General features: G+C 44.1%; 1 protein-coding gene across 2 annotated transcripts in view; it reads right to left on the bottom strand.

The window, feature by feature from the left end:
- SETD3 (SET domain containing 3, actin N3(tau)-histidine methyltransferase) overlaps nt 1-23,143 on the bottom strand; it is a 452,863-nt gene that overhangs the window by 422,390 nt on the left and 7,330 nt on the right. Inside the window, exon 2 of one of the 2 annotated variants that reach the window (XM_085626427.1) lies at nt 12,682-12,787. In XM_085626427.1, the coding sequence (XP_085482553.1) occupies nt 12,682-12,784 (103 nt within the window). In that variant the 5' untranslated portion in view covers nt 12,785-12,787. The remainder of the gene's footprint in view (nt 1-12,681; nt 12,788-23,143) is intronic. The other variant, XM_085626428.1, reaches the window with a different exon arrangement.

Here is a 23,143-nt window from a genome sequence, read left to right as displayed (position 1 = left end):
AGCCCTTACAGTTTTGATTAGCTCAATATCTTTGGACTTAATGGCCATGGAAAGCCGATTAAAGGCTGCAGAGCACTCTTTGTCATACCATTTGGCAGCCTTCCTTACGAAAGATTTATTTTTCTGTTTTTTTCCCCAGTTAATAAGGACTTCACCTTGCCAAAAAGAGCCTCATGTTCCCTCGTTAGACATTGGGGGGATTCGTCTAGGGGGTTAAAGGCTGAAAGTTTAGATAGAGTTTCCTCAATTAACATACAAAGTTTACTTAGGATACTATCATTACCTGATATGAGAGCCCACTTCAAACGACGGGAATCGTTTGATACTACCAGATCACCAGTTAGCGTCTCACGCTCTGAATTGTTATACGCTAAGATCGTTAAGGCCAGCCTCATTGATAAGGGATCATGGTCACTTTCAGGTCTGGGAATGACCGTTATGTCCAATACAATGGGCCATAAGTCCAGGCTAACAAATATGTAATCTATCCTGCTGCCACTCCTCCCATTTGAGAAGATGTGACTACCATTCAGATCTGAAGAAGTTCTACCATTTATGTAAATGTAAATGTTGTAGACTTGTAAAGCGCACAGCTGCCCCAGCAACGGGGCGTCCCGGCGCTGTAGACCGCTGTGGAACCCGTCCTGGCTATCCCTGTGAGATGGTCCCTTTTCTGGGTATCTCCAAGGTGAAACCAGGCATCCCCGGCGTCTGTGGGGGGCCGTTGTAGAGATGAGGCAAGCTTAATGCCCAGAGTTGCCGAGTGTGTTCCTGGTTAGAGTAGGTACCGAGGCGAGAATTATCGAGTCTGTTTTGACCCTGGTCCACGACCCTGCCGCGTCGGGAATTGAACCCTGGTCCCTGGCCGATTCTCTGCTTACGGGTCTGCCGCCTCTAACCAGTGAGCCACACCTCTCCACCCCAAACCCTCAAACCCCGCCCCAGGGAAAAACCTTTAAGTTGAAGGGCCGCCTCAGTCCACTTATTAATGGGAGTAAGAGACAAAGATGGAACACCCCAAATTGAATCCTCTTCTGCACTTAAACTGCAATCTTCATAGCCCAAGGGCTCAAAGGTGCAGTTAAAGTCACCCATTATCACCAAGGATTTGGGGCAAATTAAATCATCACAGAGGGAGTCCAAATGCTGTATAGTAGGTGACTGTCTGCCCCCCACTTGACCTCGTGAGTAAATATTAATCAGGGTAAACAGCACCAAACCATCCCTCAAGATTTTAAGAGCGAAGATGTCTCCGCTATTCGTTGGTATTTCTCTAATCTGAAAGGATGAGTGCTGCTTAACCCAAATCAATAACCCACCAATGGGACGTCCTAGCCTTTTAGTAGTTGCCGCTTTAAGCCTAGAGGCTCCACCCAAGATGTTAAGTATCAGTATGGGGGAATAAATATTATCAAAATTAATTGTCACACAGTCTCCTTTCGAGTCCTTGTTGCGGGGACCAACCCATGAGCTGCGTCTAGCCATAATCATGTGGTTAAGAATGTCCTCATTCCAATAGCCTGCTCCCTTAAGTTTAGTGCTAAGCCAGTGTCTTGTTTTGTACAGCAGTTGCCCCGTGGATTCGGGGCGTCTACTCTGACTTTGGGGCACATTACTCAAAATAACCACTAGGGGTGCAGCTTCCGGCGGTAAGTGGAGAGAGTCACTAGTCAGCCTAGATCCTTGCATGGACTTATCCATCTTCGTGTCGGGATGAAGTGAGGGACTTAACCTATATGGGTTTTTGCTGATAGTGTCGCTGCTGCTGGCGAGAGGGAGACCATTTGGCTTACTAACTGGGATCAATATGTGCTCCTGAGAGGAGGACAGGGGTGTTTGAGCAAATTCTCCTGAAGTGTTGCCCAAATCGGCCAAATTCCCAAGCTGAGGCAGCGGCCTATGAGTTAGAGAGGAGGATTTACCAGCACCCAACCCAATAGCATTAGAAACCCCAGAAGGTTGACTTAGGGGATCGACTATAGGCTGAGGTGGAAAAAAGATGTCAGGCCTAATATCTGTTGAGTTGGAAGGGGGCAGTAAAGGAAGAGATTGACTTTCGGAGGCAGGGAGATCCTTATCTGTAAAATTACCTGGTGTGAGGAGTTTAGATAAATTATCCTCAATTTTTTGTATCCTATAGGTAATCGGGGTTATTAAAGTGGACATAAGGTTCTCTAGCCTGCACCACATATCTTCACCACCTGGGAGGCTAAAGTCAGCATTATCTATTAGAGTAGGAAAAGTTGTTGAAGTAGTAGGGGAGGCTGACTCGATAACCTGGTCGGAGATCACCGTCTTTGCTGGAGTGTTTAGTCTCGGCATTTTGGCGGAATGTTGTCTTTGTGGCTCACCCCCCCTTTTCCTTTTGGTGGAAGGGTCAGTCGTAGCAATAGTAGATTTAAGCCTGTTTGCCACAGCAGCTTTAGTGGGAGCTCTTTTCTTTTTACTGCGAACAGCTACGTGCACAGGAGAAAGAGCAATGACAGAATTGACAGGTTCACTGCCAGAGCTAAAGGGTCGTGGGGGCAGGGGATCGATAGCCCTTGTCTGCATGACCGTAGAAGCAGATTGAATGGGTGAATGAGCTATGGCTAACGGGCTCAAGGAGGATCTTTTATTCATCATAGGTTCTAATGAGAGCCGCCGCTCTGTATTGGCAATCTCTTTCTCCAAGACAGAAGCTGCTCTTGTGATGAATTGGTCCAGGGTGCCCATTACTCCACCCCCAGTAACTGTCTTTTTATTTTCCCTCCTACTCATTTTTTTTTTAAAGAACCACAACTGTATAACAAAAAGAATGCAAAACAAGCAAGACGGAAGTGAATAACTTCCCGCAAAAGGAGAAGAGAAAAGGGAAGAAAGCAACGACCTATGTAAAGACAATGGGGGGTAGCACAGACCAATTTTCTACAATGCCTGCAACCCACAGATGATATCAACTTATATCCTGCGTGACCTGTGCCACGGGACGAAAATGTATGGCCAAGTCCAAGAGAGTCAATTAGCACAAATCCAAAAGGAATAGCATGAACAGCTGACAGTCAAATGAGGCTAGTTAAATAAATTTGCTCCGATAACCAGCAAGGACATTCAGGCAAATCCCATGGCCAAACATCCACACCACAACACTTACAGTTCGAATGTCCTGCAGCAAATGTTAATAGGGTTGCCCAGCCCAGCTTAAATGCAGCCCGGGCGCTGCGATGACGTCAGCAGTGAGCGCCCGGGACCAGGGACACTGGGAATTGAAGTTCCAAGAGCCGTTCCCCTCACGGAGGCGGTGATGACGGTGATGTCGGCGATTGCAAGTAGCAAACAGGTAAGCCCGTGACTCAAGCCGTTCCCCTCATGGCGAACTTGAAGGTGGAGCTTTTGCACCAGGGCTGGAAGCGCGTCAAAATTGTATTGCCCACCACAAAGAACCGGGACCGGGAGACTCCACTCCGGCTTCGCTCTGCCCGCCTGGCCCCAAGACTTGAGGAAGGAGCTCATGCAGAGATTGAGGGACTGTTGCTGGACACTAGCAGATCCCTTGGAGTGTCACACTGTGTCACGCTGTGAGCCAAAAGGGGGCAATGAGGGCCAATGAGGGCCAAGCAGGACCAAGCAGGGCTGGAAAATGCGGGGGTGAAACGGATCCCTGCAACCGGCTAGAAGAAGCCTCCTGGCTTCCTGACTCGCTCACTGCTATCCCACTCACTGTAGCCCAAGAAAACCGAGAGACTGTTGGAACCTGGTCTCAGCAGCGGCCGCGCTTGGCTCCAACCGCTTTCTCACCGCTTCTAACTGCTGGCCGCGGGGGCAATCAAGGTCTGCGGTTCCGTTTGCTCAGCTAGGAACGGTGCGGCGTTTCCCTCAGCGCACTCAGCAGCGACTGCGACCGTAGCAGCACCTCTCCCTTTTATGCCTTTCTGCAAATGATTTTCGACTCTGCAGGATAGACTTTTTAGTTTTAGAGGCCTGCTGCTCGACATGGTGGTCCAACCACTACAGTATCTTCTTCTCCATCAATAGGGAGGTGATACAGAAAAGGATCCAACCCAAGAAAACTAAACAGTGGAAAAGAGACCTCAGGAATATTAACACTGACTGCCTAGCTACCGAATGTAAAAATGCCTGGTCTCCCCAAGACAACTTGTCCGATGTTCACGATCTCACGGACTTCTAACACTCTACTATCTCTGTTATCATGGATTCAACAGTACCTCCACAACAAAAAAATGCTGCCTCCAAATTCTCCAAACCATGGTTCAGCGATACCTTAAACTCTGATCGCCGCAACTTCAGGGCAGCTGAATGTCTATGGAGATCAAAACCTTCCGTGTATCATCTAAAAGTCCTTAAATCGGTTAGGAGCCCCTACAAAAAAAAAATGAAGACAACTAAGGCCAATTATTTCAGAGCCCAACTTAGACAAGCCTCAAATCGCCCTAAAAAACTTTTTGAAACTGTCAAACAGCAATAGCTCCCAATCACATTGACGCAGCAGTCGATGCACCTTCCTACACTGATCTGGCTGTCTTCTTTATGGAGAAAACTAAATCAATCAGTCTTGACCTTGAAGCCAAAAGGTCCCTTCGTACATCACTTGAAAGTACAGCTCATTCTGTCCTTTCTGCGAGTCTAAAGTCTCTCAGTATTTGTACTAAGAACATGGCCACATGGGGCTCCTTCTCTGTGAAAACGACATCTACAAAACCCTTCTTATCATTAACCCGTCTAATCACTTCAGTGACCCACTGCCACCGTCGGTCTTCAAAGATATCAAGGAGGTCCTCATTCCCCTCTGGACTAAAATTGTCAATGCCTCTTTATCTCAAGGCAATACCCCCAAATGTCTAAAAGTAGCTCAGGTTTCACCCATTCTAAAAAAAAAAAAAAATGAAGCAGACAGATCTGATCTCAAAAACTTCCGTCCCATCTCCAGCATCCCTACTCCTAGAAAAATGCGTCCAATCGCACCTCGGCTCACACAGAGAATTTCAATCTCCTGGATCAACACCAATCTGGCTTTATGAGTGGTCACTACTGAATCTGCGCTCATTCACATAATTGATGACATCTTAAACATATTAGACCATAACAAATCCTGCCTCCTAATCATCCTTGATCTTTCCTCTGCATTCGACACGGTTAGCCACGATAACCTCTTAGCTATTCTGTAACACAGGATGGGCCTTTCCAGCTTGGTACTGCAATGGTTCTCTTCCTTCCTGCACAATAGATCCCTAAGAGTTAAGGTGAATCATACCTTCTCCCATCCGACTGCAGTCTCCATGGGGGTCCCGCAATGATCTGCCCTTTCTCCTATACTTTATAAAATTTTCCTTGAACCTCTATCAAACGCTCATTTATCCATGAACATCCTTTTCCATATGTATGCGAATGACACGCAACTTTATCTTAAATTCAACTCCTCTTAAGACTTCATCTCACTCAACTCCTCCTTGTCGTTTACCCAAAACTGGTTAAGTGAAAACCACCTCCTGCTTAACACAGCCAAAACAGAATTCCTTTTCATTTCCCACCCTAAGCACACCCCCAAGATTGACCTCTGGATGAAACACCTCTCGACCTTCAACTGCTCCCCGGTTATCATCAACTCAGCTAAATCTCTTGGAATCACCCTAGACTCACACTTGAACATGAAGAAAAATATTAGTAAGACTTGCAAGGGTGCAAACCACCAAATGAGGATTCTTAGAAACCTAAAACCATTCCTCCCGCAAGAGGACTTCAAGCAGGTGGTACAAGCACTTGTCCTACCGAGGCTAGACTATGGGAGCATGAAACTCTGTGGCCTCCCCAAATATACCTTGGCCCCGCTCAGGGCCTTATTGAATGCCGCTGCCAGACTGGTCACCATACAAAAAGAAATGAGCACATATACCCAGCCTTAAGATCTCTAAAGTGGTTACCCTACGAAGCAAGAATACAACTAAAGATTGCTTGACTGACACACAAAGCCCTCCACTTCAAAACCCCTGGCTACCTGGCTCAAAAACTGGAATTATCAGGAGGGGGCAGACCCTACAGAAGTGCAAATTCTCTACTAATGAAACCTCAGACCTTTCGCAAAAAGAAAACGAGGGTCAGAGCCTTCTCTGGCATGGCATCTAAGATCTGAAACGCTCTCCCTCCGGAAATTCGCAGAATCCCCTACATGGCTGCCTTCAAACAAGAAGTAAAAACAATCCTAAGGAACAAGTTCCTGCCTTAATTGGTCATGGCCCGCCTGTTTGCGAAATGTCCTTTTTTGCTGTTATTGTTTTGCCTAACAATAGTAATGCCTATCATTCCCTGCCTTACCTTATTAGGCAATGTTTGCTTGCATCCTTGTACAATCTTAGTAGCTCATTATGATACCCTCTCTTACCCTCTCTCCAATGTCCCCTTACTTTGTTCCTTCCCTCCTTTACTGTGAAGCGCTTGGATACCCTTTGGGGTCTTGATCGTGCTATACAAAACTTTTTAAATACATAAATAAAGTGTTACCCTTCTCCTTGCAGTCAGCCTTGAAGCCTGGATGCCAGGTGTTTCTTGGCTTTCCTCTTTTACTCTTCCCTGGAGGGTTCCAGATGAAGACTTGGCTGGTGGTGTTTGATGTGGGCTTCCGGAGGGTGTGACCTATCCAGACCCAGCGTAATTTTAGGATTTCTTCATGAGTAGGGAGTTGTAAATTCTGCTGCCATAGGTCATTGCTGCTGATGGTATTAGTACAGCGAATTTGGACGATTTTCCTCAGACAGGTTTTGATGACAGTCTGGACTTTGTAGGTGGTGGTCACTATTGTCCTCCAAGATTCTGCTCCATACAGAAGGAGCAATTTTACGTTGGTGTTAAAAAGCCTGATCTTGGTTTGCAGCATTAGGCCTTCGCGCTCCATATCTTCTTTAGCTGAATGAAGGCATCCCTTGCTTTGACGATTCTTGCCTTGACATTGGCATCTGAGTAGCCCTGCTGATCTGTGACACTGCCCATGGAGGTAAAGGCCTTAACTTCTTCCAGTGTGTCGCCTGCAAGAGTGACTGCAGTTAGCCTTCAGGATCTTGTTGATGCGGAGGCCACATTCAGCTGATGTGGTTGCCACTTTGTCGGTCTTCTCTTGTATCTGCAGATGGGTATGGGAGATAGGACCAGGTGGTCGAGCTGCATAAAAGGTGTCCACTGGATCCAATTTCTTTACGTTGCTATGGATGTCTTCATGATCCAAACTATGGCCAGCAGGAAGAGAAGAGGCATGATTAAACAACCCCGGTCCTCACTTCGAAGGCTTCCGTGAGTTGTCCTCCATGGATTATCTTGCAAGTCATTCCCTCGTAAAAGTTTCTGATGATTCTTCCAAGTTTATCTAGCACACCGTAGAGGTGGAGGCATTTCTGCAATTTGGTCTGTGCAGGATCTATCTTTGCGGAAGCCAGCTTGCTGGTCTCGTAACGAAGCGTCAACTTGTTCCTTTATACTGTTCAGGAGGACTCTGTTGAACACTTTGCCTCAGGTTCATAGAAGAGTTATCCCTCTGTAGTTTGCACAATTACTCAGGTCAGCTTGCTTATGGATCTTGATCAGATATCCCTCCTTCTAGTATGACGGCACCTTTTTGTCTTACCAGTTCCTTCCAAACATGGAGTAGAGCACGTCTATTGACGTCTCAATGTCTCCCTCTAGTGCCTCTGAAGGAATGCGGTCAGGTCCTGCTGCCTTCCCATTTCTCAGATGTTTGATGGCTTGACATATTTCTTCCTTTGTTGGTCTGCTGCAGTCGATTTGCAGTCCTTGTCAGCTGGCTGTTTGTCTAGTGGAGACTGCAGGACAGGCTGGTTAAGCAATTCTTCACAGTGCTCCACCCATCTTCATTGTTGACCTTCGTTACCCATGATGGTCTTCTCAGCTTTGTCTTTAACAGATCACTCTGGCTTGCTATTTCTGGCAGAAAGTTTCCCTGTTATGTCAGAGTCCTTTCAAGTTTCCATAGCTTGCTGCTTCCTGGGCTTCTATGGCAAGACCATTGATGAATCTTCGCTTGTCTGCTCTTAAGCTTCTCTTTGCTGCCTTGTTGGTTTTGGTGCATTCGCCTTGAGCTTTCGCTTTTTCTGTTCTTGTTTGGCTGGTATTGACAGCAGCTTTTTTTTCCTATCTCACTTGGATTTTGCAGAAAGCTTTGGTTGGAGATCCATTCTTTATGCTGGTGTTTCCTGGGACCCAGTACCTCCTGGGAAGTAGATGTCACTGTTTCTTTGACATTCTCCCACTGGCTTTCTACTGGTTCTTTGTTGTCCTCTAGTTCTTGCAGGACTTGTTACTGAGGTTGACAGAGTATGCGCTCAGTTTCTATGCATCTTTGAGGAGGGTGGTGTTCTATCACTGGCACTGGTTTGCCAGTTTCATCCATGCTTTCTACAGATTTAGCCCGGCCACGACAAGGTGATAGTTCTGATTCTACGACCACTCCTCTTCACTCTCACATCCTGCAGGGACCTTCGGAACTTCTTGGCAATGCAGACATGGTCAGTCTCATTCTCTGTTGAATTTTCTGGTGACACCCACATTGCCTTGTGTATTCTATTGTGCAGGAATACACTACAGCCCATCACCAGACTATACAGGGCACAGAGAGCTTCAGCTCATTGATGAGGCATGCAGCTGTTTCTATGATGAATTTAAGTTAGGTTAGTGTGGAGTCTGGGACCCCATAGACCATGGCATTGCTACAATCCAAATAACATAGTATGAGAGCTTAAACAGCAGTTCTGAAGTGCCCTTCTGGAAGGAAATATTTAACTTTCTTTAGTAGAGAGAGCTGGCACCAGGCTGCTTTGGTTTTTTTTAGGCTGGTGCCCAGTATGAATCAACAGTGACTTGGCATTTAGTGAAAGCAGCTGTATCAATTCATCCAGGTTTATGTTGTTGAGCTAGGTTTGGACTAGTTGATGCCTGGAAGGACCTGCAAAACAGACCTGAAGGACATACTGCCCTGTGGGCACAAGATTGCCCCAAACTGCCCAGTAAGCAAACATGATAACATCTGGGTTTAGGCATGGTTTCTTCGTCTCCTGGAAGCGAAAAGAGTGAGCCTGCTTCGTCCCGATCCATCCCAAACCTGTATACTGTCAGTACCTTGTCAATAGCTAAATCATGAAGTTGAGGAATGTCTACCTCGACCCCAGTCCTGGGATTCCAGGCAGTCAACTGGAAGAGGCTGACATGATTCCCGAAACATTACAATTATCTCTCTAGCCATGCAGCTTCAGAAATTTTGCAATTTGACATGGTCGTAAAAAAAAAAAATATATACATACAGACCAGTAGTCCACAGGTAACTAGACATTCCTGTGCCTATAGTGGGTGTGCGCTCGGACAGAGAGGTCCTGTGGGCTTTAAGATACACCTTCCCCCACCAACTAACTCTCTGGTCACCTAAGAGTGTTGACACCCTAGCCAGCCATGGTTCCCCCTCCTTCACCCAAAGTAGCCTAGTGGCAACAGGGCATGACCTAGGAACTATGCCTCTTCCAACAGGTCAATCCACACGCCCCCTTGGACACCACCAGAAGGACCCGAACATTTGCTTACTTTTAAGAATGGTGAGCACCTCATTTGTTTGGGTGGTGGACCTATGGACCTGTTTTGTTTTGCAGCAGGTAAAAAGTGTGCACTGTTGTGCACATTCCAATCTCCAAAACTGAAACCCAAAACTAAAAGGATCATTCATTTGTTTGCTTTAATATAACTCTATAAACCATTTCGAGTTTCTGCATATGTGGGCACTTTTGAATAGGCCAGAGCAGGAGTGAACCATCCTTCTTAACAATCGCCACGGAACTCAATGTTTAAAGTATAGTGTCTAGAACGAAGATGCTTCCAAAACATTTGGTGGTTGGTTTTTCGGCCCAGAAGTTGCTAGACACTTTTGGTTTTCAATTTTTAGTGTGTGGAATACTATACTTACCTATAATAAAGTCCTTTTCTTTCCCAATAGAAAGAACTACCTGGATATCACAGTTATTTAGTGATACTTCAAGATACATACAGTTTTTAAACTCACACCACCTTCAGGGGCAAGCATTTAATACACAACCACACTACTCAGAATCAAGTGCTAAAATGGAGTACCTTGTCATTCTGTTATAGTACAGAAGCCCAGCGATAAATCACAATAACTGTCATAATTATTTACCAGTAACCTGTGTGCCGTTGGATCTTTAGTAAATGCATCACACAACTGTAGAGATCTTCACTTCCCTTTCGGAAATCTAAAACAATTTGCACCTGTATAATAGTACTAACGTGATCATCCTACCTTACTTGCTCCCCTAAATAGAGCACATCTTGCCATTTCTGCCTTAAAGTGTCTCTCTTCCCATCTCTGACTGCTCTTACTCCGTAGCCTGGCATTCCAAACTTTACACATCTACATCCCTACCTGTTGTAGACCCTCAAGGATCAGTCATGTGTCTCTCTTGTTTTTTTCCCCTCTATAAAATACCTCCCTGTGACTTTATCTCTGTCATGACTTTTCCTACCATCAACATTTGCCTACAACACCCAAATATTTTCTCAATTTTCTCCCCAGCTTCAGGAATGCATACTTGACTGCTCGCCTACTGATTCACCACTTAATGGTACCATGCTGAACTCAAGAAATATGTGCTTACCTAACTAAATCCACTTTCCTTTTGACTCATTAACCTTTGCCTCCTCTGCCAGAAATCTTGAGGTTCTATATGACCACTTTAAGATCCAGGAATCTTTTATCACTATGATTGCAGCACATTATCAAATTCTAAATATAAGAAAGATCCAACAGTCACTCCATCTTACATAGCCAAAGCAATGACCAATTCTATATTACAAAATAGACAAATGCAATAGTTTACGAACTGGTATCCCCCCTAGAACTCCACTCCAACTGGATACCGTCCTTGCCTTTAGCACTGGAACCTTATTGAACTTCCTAAACACACCGCAACTTATCAAGATGGCTGGCTGCCAAAAACCGGGCCATCTACAAACTACTAAAACTAATCTTCAATGCTACACTTCATTTGTCCCTGAATTGCAAATCCAACTAAAACCCAAGATCTACCTAACAGCACCTCTAAACTTCACCTAAATTTCCACATGCTACATCTAGATTCCATACATTCTAGCTTCTTGCAACCCGTCAGGTCCACTCATTTTAATTTCCTCTGACATCCGAATGTGCACCTCACCACTGGACTTTAAAGAATCATCTGCTACTGAAAGGAAAATAGCTATTACTATTTAACATTACACTGACTTTGCTCATTGTACATATGTACAATATTTAGGAGTCCGCACTTCATATATAAAAGTATGTCTCTAACTTCCTTTTCACAGGAGAACTGTGACATCTCTAGCCACCTGTAATAAAGAAATTACATAGCTGCTCAACAGTGATATGTTATTACAGTTGAGTTATGATGCCACAACTAACACTGCCAGAGGCAAGAGCCATGGTGAAATCAGGTCACAGAGCAATATTGCAGCTGCTGGTAAAACAAGGAAAGTGAGAACTGGCTTTTCCCTCTTCTAATATGTTTTTTCTGAAAAGAAAACGTGATCAGTAAAAGAATGAAATTTATGGCAGCATGTTTATGTTTTCCAAACTAAAGATCATTAGATCAAAGATAAAATATCGGTATGTTTCTACACTATATGAACTACAGCATTTTAACATGATTTACAATAAAAAAATACTAGAATATATTTTTGAAAAAAACACTAGCAGCATTTCGGTGGATTTAATTTCACAGTACAGATTCTGCTTTTATTTTTCAAGTCTGCAATGAGCATGACAGAGCAAGACACTAAGGAATTAAGTGGTTTCTGAGAAGAGTAAGGCTTAAATACCATCTGCCATGCATAAAAAAGATATTGCAAGTTACTTAGGGAGTTCCATGATCTTATGAAGGAAAGTCTCAGCTATTTACACATTTAAACATGTTGCTTTGCTCATCAAGATATAACACCACCTTTATGATGCCCTTGGCTATTCCTCACATTTTGTCTTATGTCAACTATCCACATTTTTTCCAAACTACCAGCAATGTTCGCACGTAAAGCATATCTCATTAGAATCCTATCCAACAATATCAATAAACATACGTCTTGTTACCCAAGGCATATATTTTTCTTCCTTTTTGCAGAGTGACAAAAATTTTTACATCAAAATATGTGACACACCAATGAAGTAAAAACCCCAGTGCACTGGTTTCCACCTCTGCTGCCTTACTCCGACCTCCTTCTATCTCTGTCCTCTCTCTTCTCCACTCAGTTGCCAACTGCCCCTCTGAGATGGCCTCCCAACATTCTAAACTGCCTCCCACTATCACAGGATTCTAGAATGTTCCAGAAGGTTCTAGTTATGTCACAGGTGACAATGGGTGGCCACCATTTTGTTTCTCAGGCCCTCAGACAGAAGTTCCAGGGGTAGGGAAAATGGCTCCGTGACCCTGCATCAACACTAAAAAGTCTGGTGGTTCCCAAAAAGGAAAAATTATAACAGGGTTTGAGGCAGAAGTGGGACAAAATAAATAATGATGAGGAGGGACCACCCAAAGGGCTGACAGGTCTAACAATAACCAACACTAACTTTTGAAATAAAATCTACAATGTAAACAACTGATCTTTGAACGAATTTAAACTTAAAAATCATACTCTGTAATAATTCACTGATGAGACTTAGCATTTCTTTTGGTGACACCGTGGCCGTGGGTCCAGTGCCCGAGCGTTGTGTCTTCACACGACTCTTCTTCCCCATCTTCTGAAAAGAGAAGAAACGCTTAAATAAATTGATGAACGTCACAGAAAAACAAGGTCAATTAGAGTTATGGTCGCAAACTATGCTTTTGATCTTCGCAGCAATTCAATATTGCACTCTTGATATTCCACAGATTGAAAATTTATTTTTGTATGATACAATGCTAAACGATACTTGAAGGCATTTAAAAGATGAACCAGGAATGCTGCTCCAAAGAATTGATGACGAAACTGAATATTATAAATATAATTTGGCGCTGTGAAGGAAAGGAATGTAGATATGTTCTGTGTTTATTGCTTGGGGAGTATGAATATTTCAAAAATACTGCAGTAGTCCCAGCTAAACGAATATATTAGTAAGGGTTGATCAGTGCTTTTTGACACACAGTAAATAAACAAGGGAACTGTGCTGCACTGGTTTTCAGTAGGGTTTCAAAAAACGCTTCAATCTAATCAATAACTTGCTTATGCCTTAACGTCAAAATCTCATCTGTTGAAACAGTTTAAGCGACTTATGCCACGAATAAATTTAAGAGTAAGGACATTGGTGGGCCTATAGTGGTTATACATTTAGTTACGTGTATATCCAATTCAAATGTCGATTGCTCAAACGACAATTTTTAGTGAGAGACAATTATAGTAGAGAAAGGCGTTTCTGGGATTACAACGTAGGACAATTGATAAGGTCCCTTTAAAAAGGAAAACAGATCTCTCAGTAACTTGTCCCCAAAAGGCAAGGAAGTTAATCAGGATCCGCGTCATTTCTAAAGTCAGGTGTACGTCAAATGAGTGATTGACCAACAGTGAAGAAGACAAAGTGGCACACAGCATCAAGAAGATAATCACACAAGAGCAATCACAGACAAATGACAACAAAGACAGCTTGGTAACGCTGAACAGTGGAGGGATATTACTAGAGGAATATAACAGTGAGACCAACAGTTCTAGACCGATAGTTGTAAAGGTGTTGAGTGGTGCACAGGACTGTTGGACAGAGGTTTGGGTTTCCGGCAACTTAGAAAAAAAAGCCAATTTGCACCATGGAAGAGCAAATCAGTGAACAGCTTGCAGATTACTGTCTTCAGCATTCAAAAGACTTTGTGGTCCTCACATAAGAGCGTCAGTGTCGCTCTGTACCTCAGAGAAAATCCTTAACACAAAGACCTCTAGAAGAGTAGAAAAATAATACCAAAGAGCAGCACCAGCAAAGTAACTAACCCCACTGAACGGTACAGAACTGGAGTAATCGCCTCTGCAGTGTTTGCATTTGCTGCCTCGTCATTTGAAAGGTCATTTCTACCATTACCTACAGCAGGTCAGTGCAAAAACGACAACGCTTAGGAACTGGCTTAACCGTTGGGGTCTGCACAACTATTAGAGACAGAACCAATCTGCTGACAGTTGAATATTATTTTTATTTACCAGTTCACAGTGTATATACTAGACTCATTAGTGTTAGTATGGTTGGTGTAACGGTGTATGTTGATGATCTGGATAAGGCCATTTCTGACCACAGCCCCCCTTAACATTAACTATGGGATTGGGAGATTGTTTACTACAACTCGACTTAACGAGAGCAAGTATCTATACTGCTAAACCCAGACTTTAGATGCTGTCAGACCCCATCCAGGGAGCCACCGGGCATGAAAGAGCTACTGCGCCTCAGCTGTGGTAGTCATTGGTTTTTAATGTCCCAGGGTCAATCCTACAGACTCGGTAGACTGGGCCAATTCCAACTCCTTTAGCACCCAATTCTCAGTCGTAGCAATAGTGAGCAATTACAGGCTTCTCAGGGAGGCGGTGTAGGGGTGTGCAAGCTCACAACTCAACGACCCAGCAGCAGAGCAATAATTGATCATGCAGCACAGTGTTTTACTTAGAAAAGCTCAGTCATTAAAAACGAAATATTGCACATGTAATATTAGCAGGCACAATAAAACATACAGGTACTTGGGCAACTGCACCTTGGGATACAGCCCAACTCTTCCCTTTACCTGGGTGTTCATCCACTCGTGAGAATAAGCAGACCCCCGTGGCTTACAGATGTGTGCAGCAAGAATCCAGATTCAGATACTGAATACCCTAGTTAAGCAATAATAGAACTCCGTTCAATACAGTCTCCTCAAACTTTCACCACATCGCAAGTTCCCATGTTCTCTATGAAGCGGGGGGACGGAGAGATTCGGCTCTGCTTACTCCCACTTCTGGAAGTATTGCCTACTGCAGCATCATCCTTCAGTCTAGTTAGGCCACTTAATGGACTGGCAGCAGGAGACACCACCAGAAGTCCTTCAGCAAACACAGGTACTGGCATCAGTGGGGCACACAGCAGGGACAGACCCCGCTTCTGGGGCTTACGCTTATGCACTGTAGATGGGCTGCCATGTGATTAGCAGGTGTCACAGCAGCACGATGGCAGCCACATAATCCACTTTTGGAATATGGCAACAGTGACGAACACAGATCTTGGTCATGGTGGCCAAACTAGACAAGGGTAGAACTTGGTCACGGTCGTGAGGCCAGCCCCGGTCGATCTTCTTGGAAAGCGGTGAGACCTGCTGCCAAACCGCAATTTTCAATTTCAACTATGATTCTGGGGAGCCTGCACCTAACAATTCTTTGGCCTCACAGTCTTCCTTCTCCTGGCAGACCCTCTCAGCTCTGAAGTCTTGCTGCTTTTGGCACTCCCTGGATAGTCACACCTCTTGCAGGGCGTGCAGTCTCCTTCCCGCTTTTAGCAGACTGGGTGGCTTCTAGGTGCTTCAGATCAGTCTTCCAATAAGGAGAGACTTCAGGTATTGTGTCCTCATCTTTGGGAAGTTGGCTGACTGACAGACACCAGCTCTGGTTTGACAGCAGCCTATTGACTAATCTGCAAGCAAGCATTCTCTTTGTTGGTCAAAGAGAATTTAGAGCTGGAACAACAAATAGATCAGGGACTCCCACTAGTTTAGAGTCAAAGCAAACAGGAGATGAGGCTCAACTGTCTGCACTGGTTCTCATTTCAAGTGTCTTTTCCAGGCTTTGACTCTGTGTGTAGTGATACTCCTCAAAGTATGGCGGTGTCCAGCCTGGAGGACCCACACACAGGCACCAACAGGTGAGTGCTTTCTGTACCTTGCTATCAACAGCCAGGTGAAAGACAACGACTGGCCTCAAATAAAGGGTCTCTTCAACCTTGATCAACAGAGACTGTAGTCCCATCTTTCGCACCTATCAACTAACAAAATGCAATGCTACAGGAAGTCTAATAAGCAACTCCTCTCAGCAAAAGGCCTAATTTAATTTGTAAAAGGAACCTTGCCTCAATTTCCCCACTCCAGTATCTAAGTCTCCTCCTGCAGGCTTCAGGCATATCAGAAATACACTTCCACAGTCTGAAAAAGCAAAATCACCTCCTCTTGTGCACAGGAACAATCCAGGAACATCCAAAAAAGAACCTACAGGGCTTCATTACTCTGGCTCACTCGAACATAATGCAAGTACCATAGAGGCTACATATGCAAACACACAGAACATACACTTGGGGAGTTAATGCTAGGATCTGCGTTAAGCATAGAAACCGAACTTTACAGGAGTGGGCCAGAAGGCCTCCCCTTTACTGACATAGATTTAAAACAAACAGGTCTACTCACGAATAAGGATTCACAAAATGTGGAATGCTACTACCACCGCGCTACATGCTAAACCAACAATAGCAATCCATTGCAAGTAAAATTAAGGCATTCCTGTTGCTTCCCTCCAAGTCACAACACGGGTCCAGGATCTCACTCGTGTCAAGGGACAGGCCTAGGTTTCTGTGCCTACACCAGACTAGTGTGAGACTAAATCCAAATATTAAAAAAAACAGGCACTTAGCGCAGGGGAACTCTTACACTATGCAGGCTACATGCCCATTCTAGCAGGGGCGATTAGAAACTACTTTAAGGAGAATGAGGGTTCAATGGGCAAGAATGAGCATGGCATGGGAGGCATTTAAACTGATGATACAAGGTGTTAGTATAAAGGAAGTGGTTGACGCAAAGGAAGTGGTGTAGAGGGAGTTGACCGAAATGGCGAACAAGGTACACCACCTAGATGTCTGGTGTTTATCGTATGAAACACCAACTCCAGAATACTTGAAGGCAAAAAGTCAAAAGACTGACTCCAAGTTACAGTGTTTACACAGCCATATTAATGGCGATAAGGCTAGTAACATGATGGTGCAGCTCCCAAAAACTAGTTCCATCAGATCGAAGTTGACTGCAATTGGGGATACTTGCAGCGAGATACCCCACATCCAATAGGGGAAGTGTGCCATTTTGCAACCTATTATGCATTGCTTTATTCCCAACCTCCAGTCTCACATGTAGACTAGTTAAAGGATTCTAAAGGCAATTAGAAATCTAGTTACGAAAAAAACACTGTTCTTGACAGTCTCTTTTATGCCATGAACAAGGGCAACATGTCACAGTTTGTTGCTCTAACGTTCATGCACTCCTAACTGATGGTGCTGGTCTGCACGAGCAGAATGATCTCTCCTGATTGTGGAACTGAATGCTTTGCATGACAGGACACACCTCCTGAACTGTTTTTCTCTAGACCAGGGCCACTACAGCTAGGCCCCTGTGATTCCCATCAAGTCCCTTCCACATCTGCAAATGTGGCTAGGCATGTTGACACAATTGTGTTAAGCGGCTGTCGTTTCCCACAGACTGAGATTTACATGACTCAATTGTCCTAAGAATGTTTGATGAATGTAGGTGAGATTACAATATGCTAGTACGCCAGTTCCCGAATTAAGCATTGTTGAATGACTCACCTCGACTAACATGAAGGTGCGAGAAGCAGGAACCTAAAACACATACAGTGGAACAGAACTTGCCAACCTGTAGGCTATGGAAGAATGTTATCATATTCTATGGAGACAGATCAGAAATTGATAAAATCTGAGTTGCTTGGGAGCATTTGGTCCAGAGATGTTAAGAAACATATTACTGAGTGGGCAATAACTACGAGTCATACCCTGGCATGCACACTTCATATGAATACAGTGTTAACAGCTTGCATCATGTTTATTTAACCCCACCTCAATACAGTGTAGTGTTCCTAATCATTATGTTGTCTTACATGCAAGACATCTGGGGGACACGTCTTCCATGTGGTACAGGGATATCCTGTCACTAAAACCTCACGGGTAGACCATTATAGCTCTATTTGTGAGACTCAACGTCATGGTCTGCTTTACTGGCCTAGTAAAGTTAAGCAAGAATTTAGTTATTAGACACATATTAGCAAAAGTACAGGACTTCCATGGCGTAGAAATCAGCCCTTGCACCCAAAGTAGCTGGCCTGGAGAATGATGTTCTGAGGTGGCCTACTGTTAAAAAGTAAACACCTGGAGGGAACTTGGTTAAAAGGCTGAAGGGGTCCATCTGAACTTATCTTGGGAAATTTTCCTGACAGAACACACCAATGATTCAGAAAACAGACTACAATGAATGTGTGTTTATGCGGTGCCTGGTGAACTGGTTACTAGAAACTGATTTCTGTAAGTCACAGATTGGCTCTTCCCTTGGAAAGGAAATAATGATAAGGACGCCGTGGCATATGTGTCTGGAAGCTGGGGTGTGCCACGCTGGTCTCTCGCCCCCATCAGCGGACAGAGTGGGTCCAGACACAGGGGACCTTAGAGGAGATTACACAATTATTCTTTTAGTTAAACTGTTAGATGAGGAAATGGGCCCTGGAAGTAATGTCCTGGTTACTTACTGGTCATCTTCATTGCTACTTGCCATCAGCTTCCTGTCAGTTCTTCCTCTCCAGAGTAGGATGACCTTCAACCAACTAGGTTGCAATGTGAGGGCTGAGGAGGAGTAATTTTGTTACAGATCTTACAGAGGAAGTAAGGTATGCACTGTAAAAAGGACACTAATTTAGAATTCTGTGGCAATCGGCTGTTGCCTTGGGGAGGTGACTTGTCTTGTTTATTAAGCAAAGGGGGCGGAAGATGGACCCATGATTACTGTGATTACACTAAATCATGTAAGTAGATGGAAACAAGATGAGGAGCCAAGAGACATCCTTGTTTGTTTTAATCCATTCTCAGTATGGATTTTAGGCGTGAGCCTTTGTTAACCCCCCCCCCCATCCGCACTCTGCACCATGTTGAGGAGTGCAGTGCTATAATCGCTCTCAACGGGTATGGTGGAATATGTGACGAATCAACGAGTGGTGTTACCACGTGGTAGGTAACAACGCGGTTGCTACAACGACCGCGTTGTTACCACGCATGGCTTTACATCGCAAGTCGTTTCTATGGCTTGCGCTAGATGGCACGCTGGACTTAGGAACAGAATCAATTACTATTCCTACTCCAGTCAGCGCAACTGCAGGGAATGTGTTGGATTTAAAACCCAACACATTCCCTGGCGTTGCACGCCACCTAGCGCAAGTCGTAAAAACGACTTGCGATGTAAAGCCAAGCGTTGTTACCTACCTGCGTGGTAATACCCGCGTTGTAACCACTGTTTCCCGGTATGGTGGGACTTCTAGCCCCCAGTCGTTTCTTTCCCAGAGAGTTGGTCTATCAACTTTATCGAAGGCTTTGGAGAAATATATAAATGCAGTATACAGAATTTGTGACTTCCTAATTACTCATTTATCAATTAAAGTTTGAACAGTCGTAATATTGTCTGTAACCGAACATTTGGGTTAAACCCCTGTTTGTTCCTGTGGTATAATCTCCTTGGCAAAAACCCAATCCTGCAGCTGTTCCAAAATGCAGCCTGCAAAGATTTTCCCTCTAGCATCAAGTAGAGCAATTTGACAGAAGTTACTGGGTAGGGTTTGAGATCTCTTCTGAAGTGGTCAATTTGGACTGACAAAAACAGATTGTTTACTTACAGTAGGTAGATTTTTGCAATAAAGATGTGAGATTTAATCTGTCCAAACTAGCTTGTGGATAGAAACTGTATTCGGGTATTTTTTTGTACCACTTCGCACAGCAATCAAAGACCAGAAAAGTCTGGAATTCTTCATATTAGCAGCCTGCTGTAAATCAATCAAGTTTTAGTCAGCTATTCTCTGTTTTATGGAGAAGCAGTTCCTTTTCCTTATTAGGTCTCGCCTACGCAGTGCGCATGCACTGCCCAGGAGACTTTTAGCCGCCGTGCAGCTCTTTTTCCAAGCATATACTCATGCTTGTGGCGGCATACAGCTTGCGGGAGTGTGCAGCGGCGCGCCACAAGCACGAGTATGTGCTTTCTAAAAGAGCACTCTCCAGCGCGCGTGCACCACTCGCAGGCGCACCCACATCCGGTTTCGTGTGTTGCCTTTATTTATTTAGAAATACCGCCACTTTCACTTTTTACGATGCACCTTTATTTATTTATTCAATAATACCGCAGCTTTCACTTTTGGCCAGGCGCATTTATTTCTTTTTTAACAGCGCCGTTTTCCCTTAAAATGTAAAGACACATCAGTGTAGAGGTTCTCTGATTGTGGACTGGCTTCTCTGCTGCTCCCTATATTTTTCATCCAACTTGAAACTAGTCAATACTTATCCTGAAAACCAGGCATGAATCCGGTCGTCCTTTAACTACACTGGAAACCCATTTCCTAAAGCAGTTACGTCGGGCTAATCATGTGAACAACTTGAATTTACAGCTATAAATATTGTTCACACATCGTTCCACATCTGCATCAAACCATACTTTGTCTATTAAAAGTGACTCATACACTGTTTTGCTTTCAGGCTTAGACAGACTGCAAACCATAATTTATTGCATTTGTCAGCATATCTGACACAGCCTCACCCTCTGTGGGACGCCTCCCATGCTCCCACCCTCCCCTAAAAAGCAGTCCGTTTGTGCGGAGTTCATCTCGATGATATTTCTAAATATGCTCAAGTTTCCTTGTGTACAAAAAAACAAGAGGATGGACTATTATAATGCTAAATAAAACCACCTTATCTGCAACCGTAGCAAATTTTGCAGTAATTGCCAAGAATAAGTTTCAGTTTGGTTGAAATTTTGTCTTTTACCGTTTCTGTAAACCTACATACATCACAGACGTTCACTTGCATGGCCTCCCCATGATTTACGAGCGAGCAGTAATGTAATCTTGATGCTTCCTAAGTTAGAGATGTCAACAATCCTCCGAGCATCCAAGCACCACATCTCTCTAAGTAAGGATCATGGTTCAAAGAACACAGGCTTGCAGCTTATAGATTTCGAGGATTTCATTCTAGCACCAGTGTTTAGAGGCAGATCGAGAACAGTGTTGATGGAAGTTCTATCACGATAATGTTGATCAGCAAGGAATTGTCATGACTCTCTACCCGCCTCTCTCTCTGTCTCTCTCTACACACCTCTCTCTCTACCTCTAAGTGACAGCCGGAGCCTGATAGCACTGATTGTCCTCTTTAATAATTAAAAAAAAAAAGCATTGGCATAGCCAATAGGTCTCACCTTTGGGGCCTTATAAGCGTTTAACCATGCAACAGTTAATGTTGTTGCACCAAGGATATTGTGCTGCATAACTAAATACTTATAAGGTCCCAAAAGCGAGACCTATTGGCTATGCCAATGCTTGTTTTCCGAAGGGTTAGGATTTCTTTCTTCCTGCTAGACTAAGAGATTGCAAATTGGAGGCAAGCGATATTGTTTATATCTACAGAACGTTTCTTAGTAATGTGATTCATTAGGGTAAAATTCTTTATTTTTATCGAAGTGTTGTCATTTTGCAACTCATTTACTACAACAGTTAGAGATTCATAATAGTTAACTGGGTTTTCTATTTGCGGAGGCCGTTAAGAAAGAATGGTAGCGTTTAGATAAGTTATTCCTCCTAGTCTCCCATTAGAGCTTCCCCTTCCTCGTATCTACGGCTGCTGTACTGTTGCCAAGATTCAGGGACCATTTTTCTGTTTATTCTAGCTTTAAGTCTAAGGTCATATGAAGAGTGATGTGATCGCTCCCTGAGCGGGAAAGCACTTCCATCGCAAGAAATGATGATTACAAGTCATAACTAGAGATTACATAGCTAATGATGGAAGCATCAAAATTACCTCTTCATGTGGGGGAAACTGGAATATCCGGGTCGACCCTCCTAATCAGTACTACTGTATTTATTCTGGAGAGCGATTCTAGCAGGATTCTCCCTCATGTAGCTGCTTGAATTTTCAGGGGGAAAGAGGCCTCAGGAATATTCCAGGCTTCTTCTGGATCTTTGTCCCTTGTTCGATAATGCCCGTGAAAGTTTTGAGTTAAAATCCCCCAACAAGAGAATATAGCAGTTATTACCTCCAACTGGGCCAGACTCTACCAATTCGAAAATCTGAATAAAAATGTTATTATTTTGCAGACCAGGAGGAATCTAAGCACTGAAGACGAGAAGGGAATTTATACTGCTGGCGGCAAGAAATACGAAAAATTATTCGAACACCTTATAAGTTTTTAGATGGCAAAGCGGGAATCTCGAATTGCCAGTAAAGGTTAGCAGATAAAATGGAGAGACCCCCTTTGCGTGACATTTGGTGGCAGGATCAGCAGGAACATTGGCAGAAATGGGGTTTCTGGTTGGCTAGGGTATGCACCTAGGCAAGGCAGAACCCACCACTCCAGTCGGGGCAAGGGAGTTACACACCCAAGATAACCCCTGCTCACCCCCTAGTTAGGTTGGCAGAGCTGTCAGGCGCATCTCAGAGAGGATGTGTAAAGCATTTGTGCAAAAAACCTCAGACACCAGTGACAGTAGGCACACCACAAAAAGAGACTCCACACAAGGTTATATAAAAAATATCCTTGCTATCGTACATAAAACACATTAGGCCACAATCACAAATCACTGTGCCACTCTGCACTTGTCATGACATCACATAAATCATTCAATAAACATAGTGATCCACCCACAGATGTATATGTATGTCAGAATTTCCCCGGACAAAGTGTAGATCCCCACAATGGTGGAGAGTACACACTAGTTGTAAAAATACCCCTCACACACCAAAAGGGCCCTTGGTGTCATGCTTCATCATAGGGGTCTTCCCGCCCCTCTACAGGACTGGGCGTGCTACGACCTACGTGTACGTGGGAGCACTGTTATTATGAGACAACTATGTGTATTGTGAGGGTGTTATGTTATGTTATGTTAAATGTAATTTATAAAGCGCACTGACACCGAAGCTTCCTGGTGCTGATAAACAGAACAGATGAGGAGGGAACGTAAGTGACAGATTCTAAGTGAGAATGGGAAAGAGATGGGTTTTTAGCATTTTCCTGAAATTCAGGAGGGAGGAACAGGATTTGACAGGGAGAGGGAGGAGGTTCCAGAGCACAGGAGCTAAATAGGAGAAACGACGAGCGCCGAATCTCTTGGT

Source organism: Triturus cristatus, chromosome 9 (genome assembly GCF_964204655.1).
Source record: "Triturus cristatus chromosome 9, aTriCri1.1, whole genome shotgun sequence".
NCBI classification, from domain to species: domain Eukaryota; kingdom Metazoa; phylum Chordata; class Amphibia; order Caudata; family Salamandridae; genus Triturus; species Triturus cristatus.
The sequence above is the reverse complement of the archived record's forward strand: the minus strand, read 5'-3'. Positions and strand labels throughout refer to the sequence as shown.